The following is an 11,334-nucleotide window of genomic DNA, read 5'->3' on the forward strand; positions in this document are numbered from 1 at the left end:
TCAGCCCCCAAGGACACCCCCTAGTCCCCCCAAACCACCCCTCAGCCCCCTCAGCATCCCCCCAGACTTACCAAACCTCCCCAGGACACCCCGCAGTCCCTCCAAACCACCCCAGGACCCCCCCCAGCCCCCCAAACCACCCCTCAGGCTCCCAGGACCCCCCCCCAGTTCCCCCAAACCAGCCCAGGACCCCCCACAGTCCCCCCAAACCACCCCAGGACCCCCCCCAGCCCCCCAAACCACCCCTCAGCCCCCTCAGGACACCCCCCAGTCCCCCCAAACCACCCCAGGACCCCCCGCAGCCCTCCCAAACCACCCCAGGACCCCCACAGTCCCTCCAAACCACCCCAGGACCCCCCCCCCAGTCCCCCCAAACCACCCCAGGACCCCCCGCAGTCCCCCCAAACCACCCCAGGACCCCCCCCCAGCCCTCCCAAACCACCCCTCAGCCCCCCCAGGACACCCCCCAGTCCCCTCAAACCACCCCAGGACCCCCCCCCAGTCCCCCCAAACCACCCCAGGACCCCCTGCAGTCCCCCCAAACCACCCCAGGACCCCCCCCCAGCCCTCCCAAACCACCCCTCAGCCCCCCCAGGACACCCCCCAGTCCCCTCAAACCACCCCAGGACCCCCCCCCCAGTCCCCCCAAACCACCCCAGGACCCCCCCAGGACCCCCCCAAGCCCCCATACGTTGATGGCAAAGCCGGCGGGGGGGTCGAAGTCGGCGGGGGGCCGGGTGAGGCTGCGGTACTGCTGGTACATGTCGTCCCCAATGTCCGACAGCAGCTGGCTCACCTCGCTGGGCGCCGCGCTCTTGGGGTCCCCCTTGTCACCTGCAGGGGGACACGGCGCTCAGGAGGGGACAGGGGGCACCCCCAGAGGGGCTGAGGATGCCTGGGGGATGGGGCACCTTAATTGACCCCTATAGGGACACCCCAATTCTGTCCCTAGATTGACACCCTGATCCATTCCCTGCTGGAACACCCCCATTTTCCTATATGGACACCCCAACTTTCCTATATGGACACCCCAATTCCCTCTTTATGAACACCCCAACCCCTCCTATATGGACACCCCAACTCCTTCCTGTTATGAACACTCCAATCCCTTCTATATGGACACCCCAAGTCCTTCCCTATAGGAACACCCCAATTTTCCTATATGGATACCCCAACTCCTTCCTGTTATGAACACTCCAATCCCTTATACATGGATACCCCAAGTCCTTCCCTATAGGAACACCCCAATCCCTCCTATATGGACACCCCAATTTTCCTATATGGGCACCCCAATTCCATTCCTGTATGGACACCCCAATCCCTTCCCCATATCAAGACCCCCCCCCCAAATCCTTTTCCACATTTACCTGGCTCCCTGGGGACACCCCAATTTCCTCGTGTGCTCCCCCAGTCCTTGCCCCCTGTGCTCCCCTCCCTTCACAAAAAAATCCCAAACCTCCCAGGGGGTGTCTGGCCCCATTGTGGGGGACCCAAGCCCCCCAAATCTTGTCAGAGGTCCAGGACATTGCACAGGACACCCCCAGGGGCATGGTGGGCACACAGGGCATTGCACAGGACACCCCCAGGGGCATGGTGGGCACCTGGAGCATTGCACAGGACACCCCCAGGGGCATGGTGGGCACACAGGACATTGCACAGGACACCCCCAGGGGCATGGTGGGCACCTAGGACATTGCACAGGACACCCCCAGGGGCATGGTGGGCACACAGGACATTGCACAGGACACCCCCAGGGGCATGGTGGGCACACAGGGCATTGCACAGGACACCCCCAGGGGCATGGTGGGCACACAGGGCATTGCACAGGACACCCCCAGGGGCATGGTGGGCACCTAGGACATGGCACAGGACACCCCCAGGGGCATGGTGGGCACACAGGGCATTGCACAGGACACCCCCAGGGGCATGGTGGGCACCTAGGACATTGCACAGGACACCCCCAGGGGCATGGTGGGCACACAAGGCATTGCACAGGACACCCCCAGGGGCATGGTGGGCACCTGGAGCATTGCACAGGACACCCCCAGGGGCATGGTGGGCACACAGGGCATGGCACAGGACACCCCCAGGGGCATGGTGGGCACACAGGGCATTGCACAGGACACCCCCAGGGGCATGGTGGGCACACAGGGCATTGCACAGGACACCCCCAGGGGCATGGTGGGCACACAGGACATTGCACAGGACACCCCCAGGGGCATGGTGGGCACACAGGGCATTGCACAGGTCACCCCCAGGGGCATGGTGGGCACCTGGAGCATTGCACAGGACACCCCCAGGGGCATGGTGGGCACACAGGGCATTGCACAGGACACCCCCAGGGGCATGGTGGGCACACAGGGCATTGCACAGGACACCCCCAGGGGCATGGTGGGCACACAGGGCATTGCACAGGACACCCCCAGGGGGATGGTGGGCACCTAGGACATTGCACAGTTCACCCCCAGGGGCATGGTGGGCACACAGGGCATTGCACAGGACACCCCCAGGGGTATGGTGGGCACCTAGGACATTGCACAGGACACCCCAAATCCAGCTCCACGTGCCCCCCACTCCTCCTTTTGCCCCGCCCCGAGCCCCCCCAGCCCCTGAGCCCCCCGTACCCTCGTCGGGGGCGTGGTAGGCGGCCAGGGCGTTGAGCATGTCGTAGATGACGTCGCGGATGGGCTCGGGGATGGGCGGCAGCGCGGCCGCCTTGGCCGGCGTGGTCTTCACCAGCTGCACCGCGTTGGGCCCCTTGATCCGCAGGTTCTCAAACTCGTCGTCAGAGGCTGGGGAATTGGGGGGGTCAGGGATTTGGGGAGATCCTCAGTGATGTCAGGTTGGGGATGAGGATGAGATGGGATGGTGGTTTTTGGGGGGGTGGAGGCACTTCTGGGACCCCCATTCTGAGAAACCCCTGAGGATAAGAGGATCCCTGGAACCCCACTTTTGGGAAGGGAAGCACCCCTAGGACCCCCATTCTGAGGGTGAAGGGACCCCTGAGACCCCATTTTTGGGGGATAAAGTCACCCCTAGGACCCCTGTTCCGAGAGACCCTTGGAACCCCATTTTTTGGGGACAGAAGCACCCTGGGATCCCCTGCAGGAATCTTCCCAGGACCCCATTTCAGCTGCCAGGGACCCCTGGGATTCCCCCCCCGTCCTCATCCCCCCTCCAGGATCCACCCCCCACATCCCAGGCCCCCCTCCAGGAGCCTGTTCCAGGTACCCAGACCCCCCCCAGGACCCCCCAGCCCCTTGGAACCCCATTTTTTGGGGACAGAAGCACCCTGGGATCCCCAGCAGGAATCCTCCCAGGACCCCATTACAGCTGCCAGGGACCCCTGGGATTCCCCCCCTGTCCTCATCCCCCCTCCAGGATCCGCCCCCCACATCCCAGGCCCCCCTCCAGGAGCCTGTTCCAGGTACCCAGACCACCCCCAGGACCCCCCAGCCCCTTGGAACCCCATTTTTTGGGGACAGAAGCACCCTGGGATCCCCTGCAGGAATCCTCCCAGGACCCCATTACAGCTGCCAGGGACCCCTGGGATTCCCCCCTGTCCTCATCCCCCCTCCAGGATCCGCCCCCCACATCCCAGGCCCCCCTCCAGGAGCCTGTTCCAGGTACCCAGACCCCCCCCCAGGAGCCTGTTCCAGGTACCCAGACCCCCCCCAGGACCCCCCAGCCCCTCACCGGTGCCGGAGCCGCGCGGCGCGGGCAGGGCGATGCGGATGCAGCCCGTGGCCACCTCGGTGAAGACGTGGGGGCTGCGGCAGGCGGCGGGGCCCAGCACCCGCAGGATGTAATTCACCTCCCGTGAGCCCAGGCTGCCCGACACCACGCCCGAGGTGGTGCTGCCCGCCCCGCTGGTGGCTGCTGACCGCACCACCTGGGCACGGGGACATGGCGGGGACACCGTGAGCACCGGGCCAGAGGGGCACCCCCGGGAGAGCTCTCCTCCCGTGGGAGCCTGGAGCCCCAGAGGTGCAGAGCCCTCCTTGGCCCTGCTGGCTCCAGAGCACCAATTCCCTGATCCCCTTGTCCCCTAGATCCCAAATCCCTGATCCCCTTGTCCCCTAGATCCCAAATCCCTGATCCCCTTGTCCCCTAGATCCCAATTCCCTGATCCCCCTGTCCCCTGGATCCCAATTCCCTGATCCCCCTGTCCCCTGGATCCCAATTCCCTGATCCCCCTGTCCCCTAGATCCCAAATCCCTGATCCCCTTGTCCCCTAGATCCCAATTCTCTGATCCCCTTGTCCCCTAGATCCCAATTCCCTGATCCACCTGTCCCCATAACCCCCAATTCCCTGATCCCTTTGTCCTCCGGATCCCAATTCCCTGATCTCCTTGTCCCCATGACCCCCAATTCCCTGATCCCCTTGTCCCCTAGATCCCAATTCCCTGATCCCCCTGTCCCCTAGATCCCAATTCCCTGATCCCCTTGTCACCAGTGTCCCCTGGACCCTCAATTCCCTGATCCCCTCTCCCTTTATCCCCCCAACCCAATTCCTTCTCCCCTACCCTCCACCCCGCCCATCTTCCTCTCCCCAGACCCCCAATTTCCTCTCTCCCCTTTTTCCCCAGCCCTCCAGCTCCTCTCCCCTCTCCCAGCCCCACAATTTTCTCTCCCCTTCTTCCCCAGCCCCCTAATCCCCCTCTCTCTTCACCCCCAGCCCAACTCCCCTCTCCCTTTATTCCTCTCTCCCCGAGCCCCTCAATGCCCTCTCCCCCTCTCCCTTTATCCCCCTTTCTCCTCTCCCCAACCCCCTCTCCCCTTCTTCCCCAGTCCCCCAGCCCCCCAATTCCCTCTCCCCTCTCCCTTCATCCCCCTCTCCCCCAGCCCCCCAACTCCCCTCTACCCCGGCCCCCAATTTCCTCTTCCATTTCCCCCAGCTCCCCTTCCCCTCTCCCCCAGCCCCCCAATTCCCCTCTCCCTTTATTCCCCTCTCCCCCAGCCCCCCTAATTCCCCTCTCCCCTTATTCCCCTCTCCCCCAGCCCCCCAATTCCCCTCTCCCCTTATTCCCCTCCCCCTAGCCCCCCAATTCCCCTCTCCCTTTATTCCCCTCCCCCCTAGCCCCCCAATTCCCCTCTCCCTTTATTCCCCTCTCCCCCAGCCCCCCAATTCCCCTCTCCCTTTATTCCCCTCGCCCCCAGCCCCTCAATTCCCCTCTCCCTTTATTCCCCTCCCCCCTAGCCCCCCAATTCCCCTCTCCCTTTATTCCCCTCTCCCCCAGCCCCCCAATTCCCCTCTCCCTTTATTCCCCTCACCCCCAGCCCCCCAAACCCCCCTCCCCACCCCTCACCTTCTCCATGGTGTGCCGCAGCGTGCAGGGGTCCTCGATGATGTGCCGGAAGAGCAGCGTGACCAGCGGGGTGAAGCCGGTGAAGCCGGAGCTCTGCGTGAGCGCCAGGATGGTGCGGGTGGAGCGCAGCTCGGCGAACAGCAGCGCGTGCTTGTGCTGCCGCGTCAGGCGCAGGCACAGGCGCAGCGTGGCGTGCAGCGTGTCGGGGTCCACGGGCACCCCCAGCATGCTGACGCACGCCCGCAGCACGGCCGGCACCGCCTCCTCCGCCAGGCCCCGCACCGGAGCCTCGGCGTCGGCGCCGGGGTCGTCCCGGGGCTCCTCGGGGGTGGGAGTGGGGCAGGGAGGGGATGGGCAGGGGGCGGTGGGAGTGGTGCTGGTGGTGGTGGTGGAAGGGGGGTCTTCGTCTGTAGAGGGGGGATCTGGAGCTGTGGGGATGAGGAAAGGGGTGAGGAGGGTGGTGGGTATGGCTGGGGGGGTCTTGAGCACTTACTTGTGGCCCCTATGACCCCCCCCATGACCATTCTGACCCCTCATGACCCCTGTAATCATTCTGACCCCCCCATGACCCCCCAGACTCTGCCAAAACTCCTCCAACCCCACCATGACCCCTCAGGTTCCCCCCCAAAACCCCTCAGATCCCCCCCAAAACCTCTCAGATCCCCATGACCTCTCTGACCCCCCAAGACCCCTCAGCCCCCCCCTCCCAGCCCCATACCGGGGGTCTCGTCCTTGCTCTTCCCCTCGGGGTCCTCGGCGCCCCCCTCGTCGCGGCCCTTCCCGGCACGGGGGGGTCTCAGCAGCGTCAGCATCACCGGGCGCCGGTTCCCGGTCTCCTCGTTCACCTGGGGACACCAGAGAATGACAGGGGTGACACTGGGGCCCCTCCCCACAGGGTGACACCAGGGGTGTCCCTCTGCCATGGGGGGATTCCCCCATCTCATGAAGTGACACCAGCAGGGTGTCCCCTGCAGTGGGTGACATTGGAGCCGTGTTCCCCCGAGCTGGGTGGCACCAGGGGTCTGTCCCCTACCCTTAGGGGTGTGTCCCCCTGCCCTGGGTGACCCTGGTTTCAGTCCCCATGACCCTGGGGTTGTGTCCCCATGCCCTGGCTAAGCCCAGGACATGTCCCCATGCTCCAGGGCTGTGTCCCCATGCCCTGGCTGCCCCCAGGGCTGTGTCCCCAAGCCTTGGGGCTGTGTCCCCATGCCCTGGCTGCCCCCAGCGCTCTGTCCCCAAGCCTTGGGGCTGTGTCCCCATGCCCTGGCTGCCCCCAGCGCTCTGTCCCCAAGCCTTGGGGCTGCGTCCCCATGACCCTGGCTGACCCCAGGCCATGTCCCCATGCCTCCCAGCCCCTCAGCTGCACCACAGTGGTGAACTGCACAGTGCAGTAGTGTGTCCCCAAGCCTTGGCTGACCCCCAACTGTGTCCCCATGCCCCAGGGCAGTGTCCCCATGTCCCCCAGCCCCTCACCTGCACCATGGTGGTGAACTGCACAGCGCAGCAGTGTGTCCCCATGACTCGGGGCTGTGTCCCCATGCCCCAGGGCTGTGTCCCTGTGCCGTGGCTGACCCCAGCCCGTGTCCCTACGTCCCCCAGCCCCTCACCTGCACCATGGTGGTGAACTGCACGGTGTAGCGCCGCCTGCCGGCCGTGAAGCGCACGCTGGGCTCCCCGGCCCGCCAGGCGGCGTCGATGGTGCTGTTGTTGCTGGCGCTGTAGCTGCACCAGCGGCCCGAGCGGTCGTCGAACCAGCGCCAGTTGTTCCCAGTGGCCTGCAGGTACTGGGGGGGGGCACGTGGGGAGGGGGGGTCAGCAGCCTGGAGCCCCTCGTGTGCCCCCCAAACCCCGCTCGGGGCGGTGCCGGGTGTGGTGGGGGTGGTGAGGTCACTGTGCTCATTGCAGGGATGCTGTGTGTCCCCCAAGACCCCTGTGTGTCACCCCCTGTGTTCCCCAGGACCCCGGTGTGTCACCCCCTGTGTCCCCCAGGATCCCAAGGCCCCTCCCCAAGACCCCTGTGTGTCACCCCCTGTGTCCCCCAGGGCTCTCTGTGTCACCCCTTGTGTCCCCCAGGTCACTTTGTACCACCTCTTATGTCACACTGGCTGATCCAACCCCCCTCCCAGCCCCATTGTGTGTCCCCAGAAGCCCCCCACGTCCCCTCCCAGCCCCTTCCAAACCCCCCAGGACCCCCCAAATTCCCCCCAGGACCCCCCACCTTGTTCATCTGCGCGCGGCGCTTGGAGGACACGGCTGTCTTCTCATAGAAATCGATCAGCAGCAGCACAGGGGTGATCCACCTTTTTTGGGGGGGGCAGAAGAATTGTGAGAGCATCCCAGGGGGTTTTGGCGGGGGTTCTGGGGGGTCTGCAAGGGGTCACTCCTTACTTGGGGGTCTGCACCTCCTTGTGCTCCTTGGCAGCCTGCAGGCAGGGCTGCACCACCTCCAGCAGCTTGATCAGCACGTCCAGCACGCAGCTGGACTCCACCACACGGGCACAGGGCAGCTTCAGCTCCTGGGTCACCCCAAAAAAAAAACATCAGCACCCCAAAAAAACATCCCAAACAACTCCAAAATCCCAACCAAAATATCCAGAAACAGCCCCGAAATATTCACAGAAACAGCCCCAAACCAGCACACAGCTGGATTCCCCCCAAGGGGGGCACAGGGCAGCTTCAGGTCCTGGGATGCCCCAAAAACATCAGCACCCCCCAAAACCACCCCAAACACCCCCAAAATACCCTCAAAACACCCCAAACCTCGAGATTTTCAGAAAATGGAAAACACCTGGCATATTTTGTGAGGGACATGAAGCCCAGGGACCCTGGAGTGTTCCCCCCAAGTTTTGGGGTGCCTCCTCAGGTTTTGTGCTGTCCCTTCCAGGTTTTGGGGTCATTCCCCCCCAGGTTCTGGGATACACCACAAAGTTTTGGGTTTCCTCCCCACCTCAGTTTTTTGGGAGCCTCCCCAGGTTTTGGGGTTAACCCGCCCAGGTTTTGTGGTCACTCCCTCAGATTTTGGGTTAACCCCCCCAGGTTTTGGGGTCCCCCCCGGGTTTTGGGGTACCTCAAAGAGCAGGGTGAGCAGCAGGATGCGCGTGGCCAGGTTGGAGGCCTGGGGCAGGGTGGCCATTTGGCTGATCCACTCCGACACCGTCTTGGTGTCGCTGGTGGTCAGCGGCACGGCCGCCTTGATCAGGACATCGGCCGCCTCCCACACCTGGGGGGACCGAGGGGTCAGTGGGGTCAGTGGGGGTCAGTGGGATTTAGGGGGGGTCACAGAATCAGCGGGAAGTAGGGGTCAGTGGCGTCCAAGGGGTCAGTGTGGTTCAGAGGGTCAGAGCAGTCAGTGGGGTTCAGGGTGGCACCTGGCACACTTGGGGGTTCAGGGGGTCTCAGGGCAGGTTTAGAGGGTCTCAGGGTGAGTTTGGGGGGTCTCAGAGTGAGTTTGGGACAGCTTTGGGGCAGGTTTAGGCTGGGTTCAGAGCTCCAAACCTGCTGCACCACCTGTTTGAGCACACTGTCCCAGCAAGCCAGGCCATTGCAGCGGCACACAGCCATCATTGGGGGTCAGGGGTCTCAGGGTGGGTTTAGGGCAGGCTTAGGGGTCTCAGGGCTGGTTCAGGGTGGGTTTGGGACAAGTTTAGACTGGGTTTAGGGCCCCAAACCTGCTGCACCACCTGTTTGAGCACACTGTCCCGGCAAGCCAGGCCATTGCAGCGGCACACAGCCATCATTGGGGTCAGGGGTCTCAGGGTGGGTTTAAGGGTCTCAGGGGTGGTTCAAGATGGGTTTAGGGGTCTCAGGACTGGTTCAGGGTGTGTTTGGGACAAGTTTAGGCTGGGTTCAGGGCTCCAAACCTGCTGCACCACCTGTTTGAGCACGCTGTCCCGGCAAGCCAGGCCATTGCGGCGCACGGCTATCACTGGGGTCAGGGGTCTCAGGGTGGGTTTAGGGCAGGCTTAGGGGTCTCAGGGTGGGTTTAGGGCAGGCTTAGGGGTCTCAGGGCTGGTTCAGAGTGGGTTTGGGACAAGTTTAGGCTGGGTTCAGGACTCCAAACCTGCTGCACCACCTGTTTGATCACACTGTCCCGGCAAGCCAGGCCATTGCAGCGGCACACAGCCATCATTGGGGTCAGGGGTCTCAGGGTGGGTTTAGGGCAGGCTTAGGGGTCTCAGGGTGGGTTTAGGGCAGGCTTAGGGGTCTCAGGGCTGGTTCAGGGTGGATTTAGGGGTCTCAGGGCTGGTTCAGAGTGGGTTTGGGACAAGTTTAGGCTGGGTTCAGGGCTCCAAACCTGCTGCACTACGTGTTTGAGCACGCTGTCCCAGCAAGCCAGGCCATTGCAGTGGCACACAGCCATCATTGGGGTCAGGGGTCTCAGGGTGGGTTTAGGGCAGGCTTAGGGGTCTCAGGGCTGGTTCAGGGTGGGTTTAGGGGTCTCAGGGCTGGTTCAGGGTGGGTTTGGGACAAGTTTAGGCTGGGTTCAGGGCTCCAAACCTGCCCCATCACCTGTTTGAGCACACTGTCCCAGAAGGCTGGGCCATTGTGGCGCACGGCCATCACTGGGGTCAGGGGTCTCAGGGTGGGTTTAGGGGTCTCGGGGTGGGTTTGGCTCAGGTTCAGGATGAGTTTAAGCTGGGTCTAGGCTGGGTTCAGAGCTCCATACCTGCTGCACCACCTGTTTGAGCACGCTGTCCCGGTAGGCCGGGCCGTTGCGGCGCACGGCCGTCATCAGCAGGTCGCAGACGCGGTAGACGGTGTCGGGCAGCTCGTCCAGCAGCTGCGAGCAGCCGGGCAGCATCGAGTCCGTGAAGGCCCCGAGCTCGGCTGCCTCCAGGGGCTCGGCCCCCTCGAACTTCTCCAGGCACTTGGCCTCCTCCTCCTCCTGCCGCTCCCGCGCCCGCCGCTCCTCCTCCTCCTTGCGGCACGCGGCCTCCTGGGGGGGGAATGGGGTGAGGAGGGGGCGTCAGGGGGAGAAATGGGGGAAAAATGGGGTTTGGGGGGAGAAATGGGGGTTTGGGGCAGGGAAATGGGGGAGAAATGGGGTTTGGGGGGAGAAATGGGGGAGAATGGGGGTTTGCGGGGAGAAATGGGGTTTGGGGCAAGGAAATGGGGGAAAATGGGGTTTGGGGCATGGAAATGGGGGAAAATGGGGTTTGGGGCAGGGAAATGGGGGAGAAATGGGGTTTTGGGGCAGGGAAATGGGGGAGAAATGGGGTTTGGGGCAAGGAAATGGGGGAAAATGGGGTTTGGGGCAGGGAAATGGGGGCTTGAGGCAGGGAAATGGGGGGAGAAATGGGGTTTGGGGCAGGGAAATGGGGGAAAATGGGGTTTGGGGCAGGAAAATGGGGTTTGGGGCAGGGAAATGGGGGAGAAATGGGGTTTGGGGCAGGGAAATTGGAGTTTGGGGCAGGGAAATGGGGGAGAAATGGGGATTTGGGGCAGGGAAATGGGGGAAAATGGGGTTTGGGGGGAAAAATGGGAGTTTGGGGGGAGAAATGGGGAGAAACAGCGGTTTGGGGCAATGAAATATGGGAGAAATGGGGTTTGGGGCAGGGAAATGGGGGCTTGAGGCAAGGAAATAGGGGAGAAATGGGGTTTGGGGCAGGGAAATGGGGGTTTGGGGGATGAATGAAGGTTTTGGATAGGAAACAAGGAATTGGAAGGGGAAATGGGGTTTTTGGGGGGCCCCACCTCTGGGGACTCAGCACGCTGCTCCATGGGGATGTCCTGGCCCAGGGACATGGCGATGGCTCTCATCATCTGATCCTCCTCTGACATGCTCAGGTCCTGGGGGGCAGTGTCAGGGGCTGTGGGGACCCCCTCCAAACCACCCCAAAACCCCCCAGGAACCTCCCCCCAGAAACACTCAGGACCCCCAAAAACCCCTCAACCACCCAAACTCCCCCAAGACCCTCCCAACTACTCAGAACCCCCTAAAGCCCCCCAGGATCCCTCCAAAACCACTTTGAAATCCCTCAAATCCCCTTCCTCTGCTTCAGGACCCCCCCATTTAACTCCTCAG

At 63.4% G+C, this 11,334-nt stretch overlaps 1 protein-coding gene across 1 annotated transcript in view; it reads right to left on the minus strand.

Moving 5' to 3' along the window:
- Positions 1–11,334, minus strand: part of HUWE1 (HECT, UBA and WWE domain containing E3 ubiquitin protein ligase 1) — a 75,016-nt gene that overhangs the window by 40,822 nt on the left and 22,860 nt on the right. The window contains 11 exon segments of the mRNA XM_059872430.1: positions 692–834; positions 2,625–2,792; positions 3,697–3,892; positions 5,310–5,737; positions 6,028–6,154; positions 6,917–7,093; positions 7,528–7,609; positions 7,698–7,825; positions 8,377–8,529; positions 9,976–10,245; positions 11,004–11,099. Of these exon segments, the coding sequence (XP_059728413.1) occupies positions 692–834; positions 2,625–2,792; positions 3,697–3,892; positions 5,310–5,737; positions 6,028–6,154; positions 6,917–7,093; positions 7,528–7,609; positions 7,698–7,825; positions 8,377–8,529; positions 9,976–10,245; positions 11,004–11,099 (1,968 nt within the window).

The sequence above is a fragment of the Haemorhous mexicanus genome, chromosome 35, assembly GCF_027477595.1.
Source record: "Haemorhous mexicanus isolate bHaeMex1 chromosome 35, bHaeMex1.pri, whole genome shotgun sequence".
Lineage (NCBI taxonomy): Eukaryota > Metazoa > Chordata > Aves > Passeriformes > Fringillidae > Haemorhous > Haemorhous mexicanus.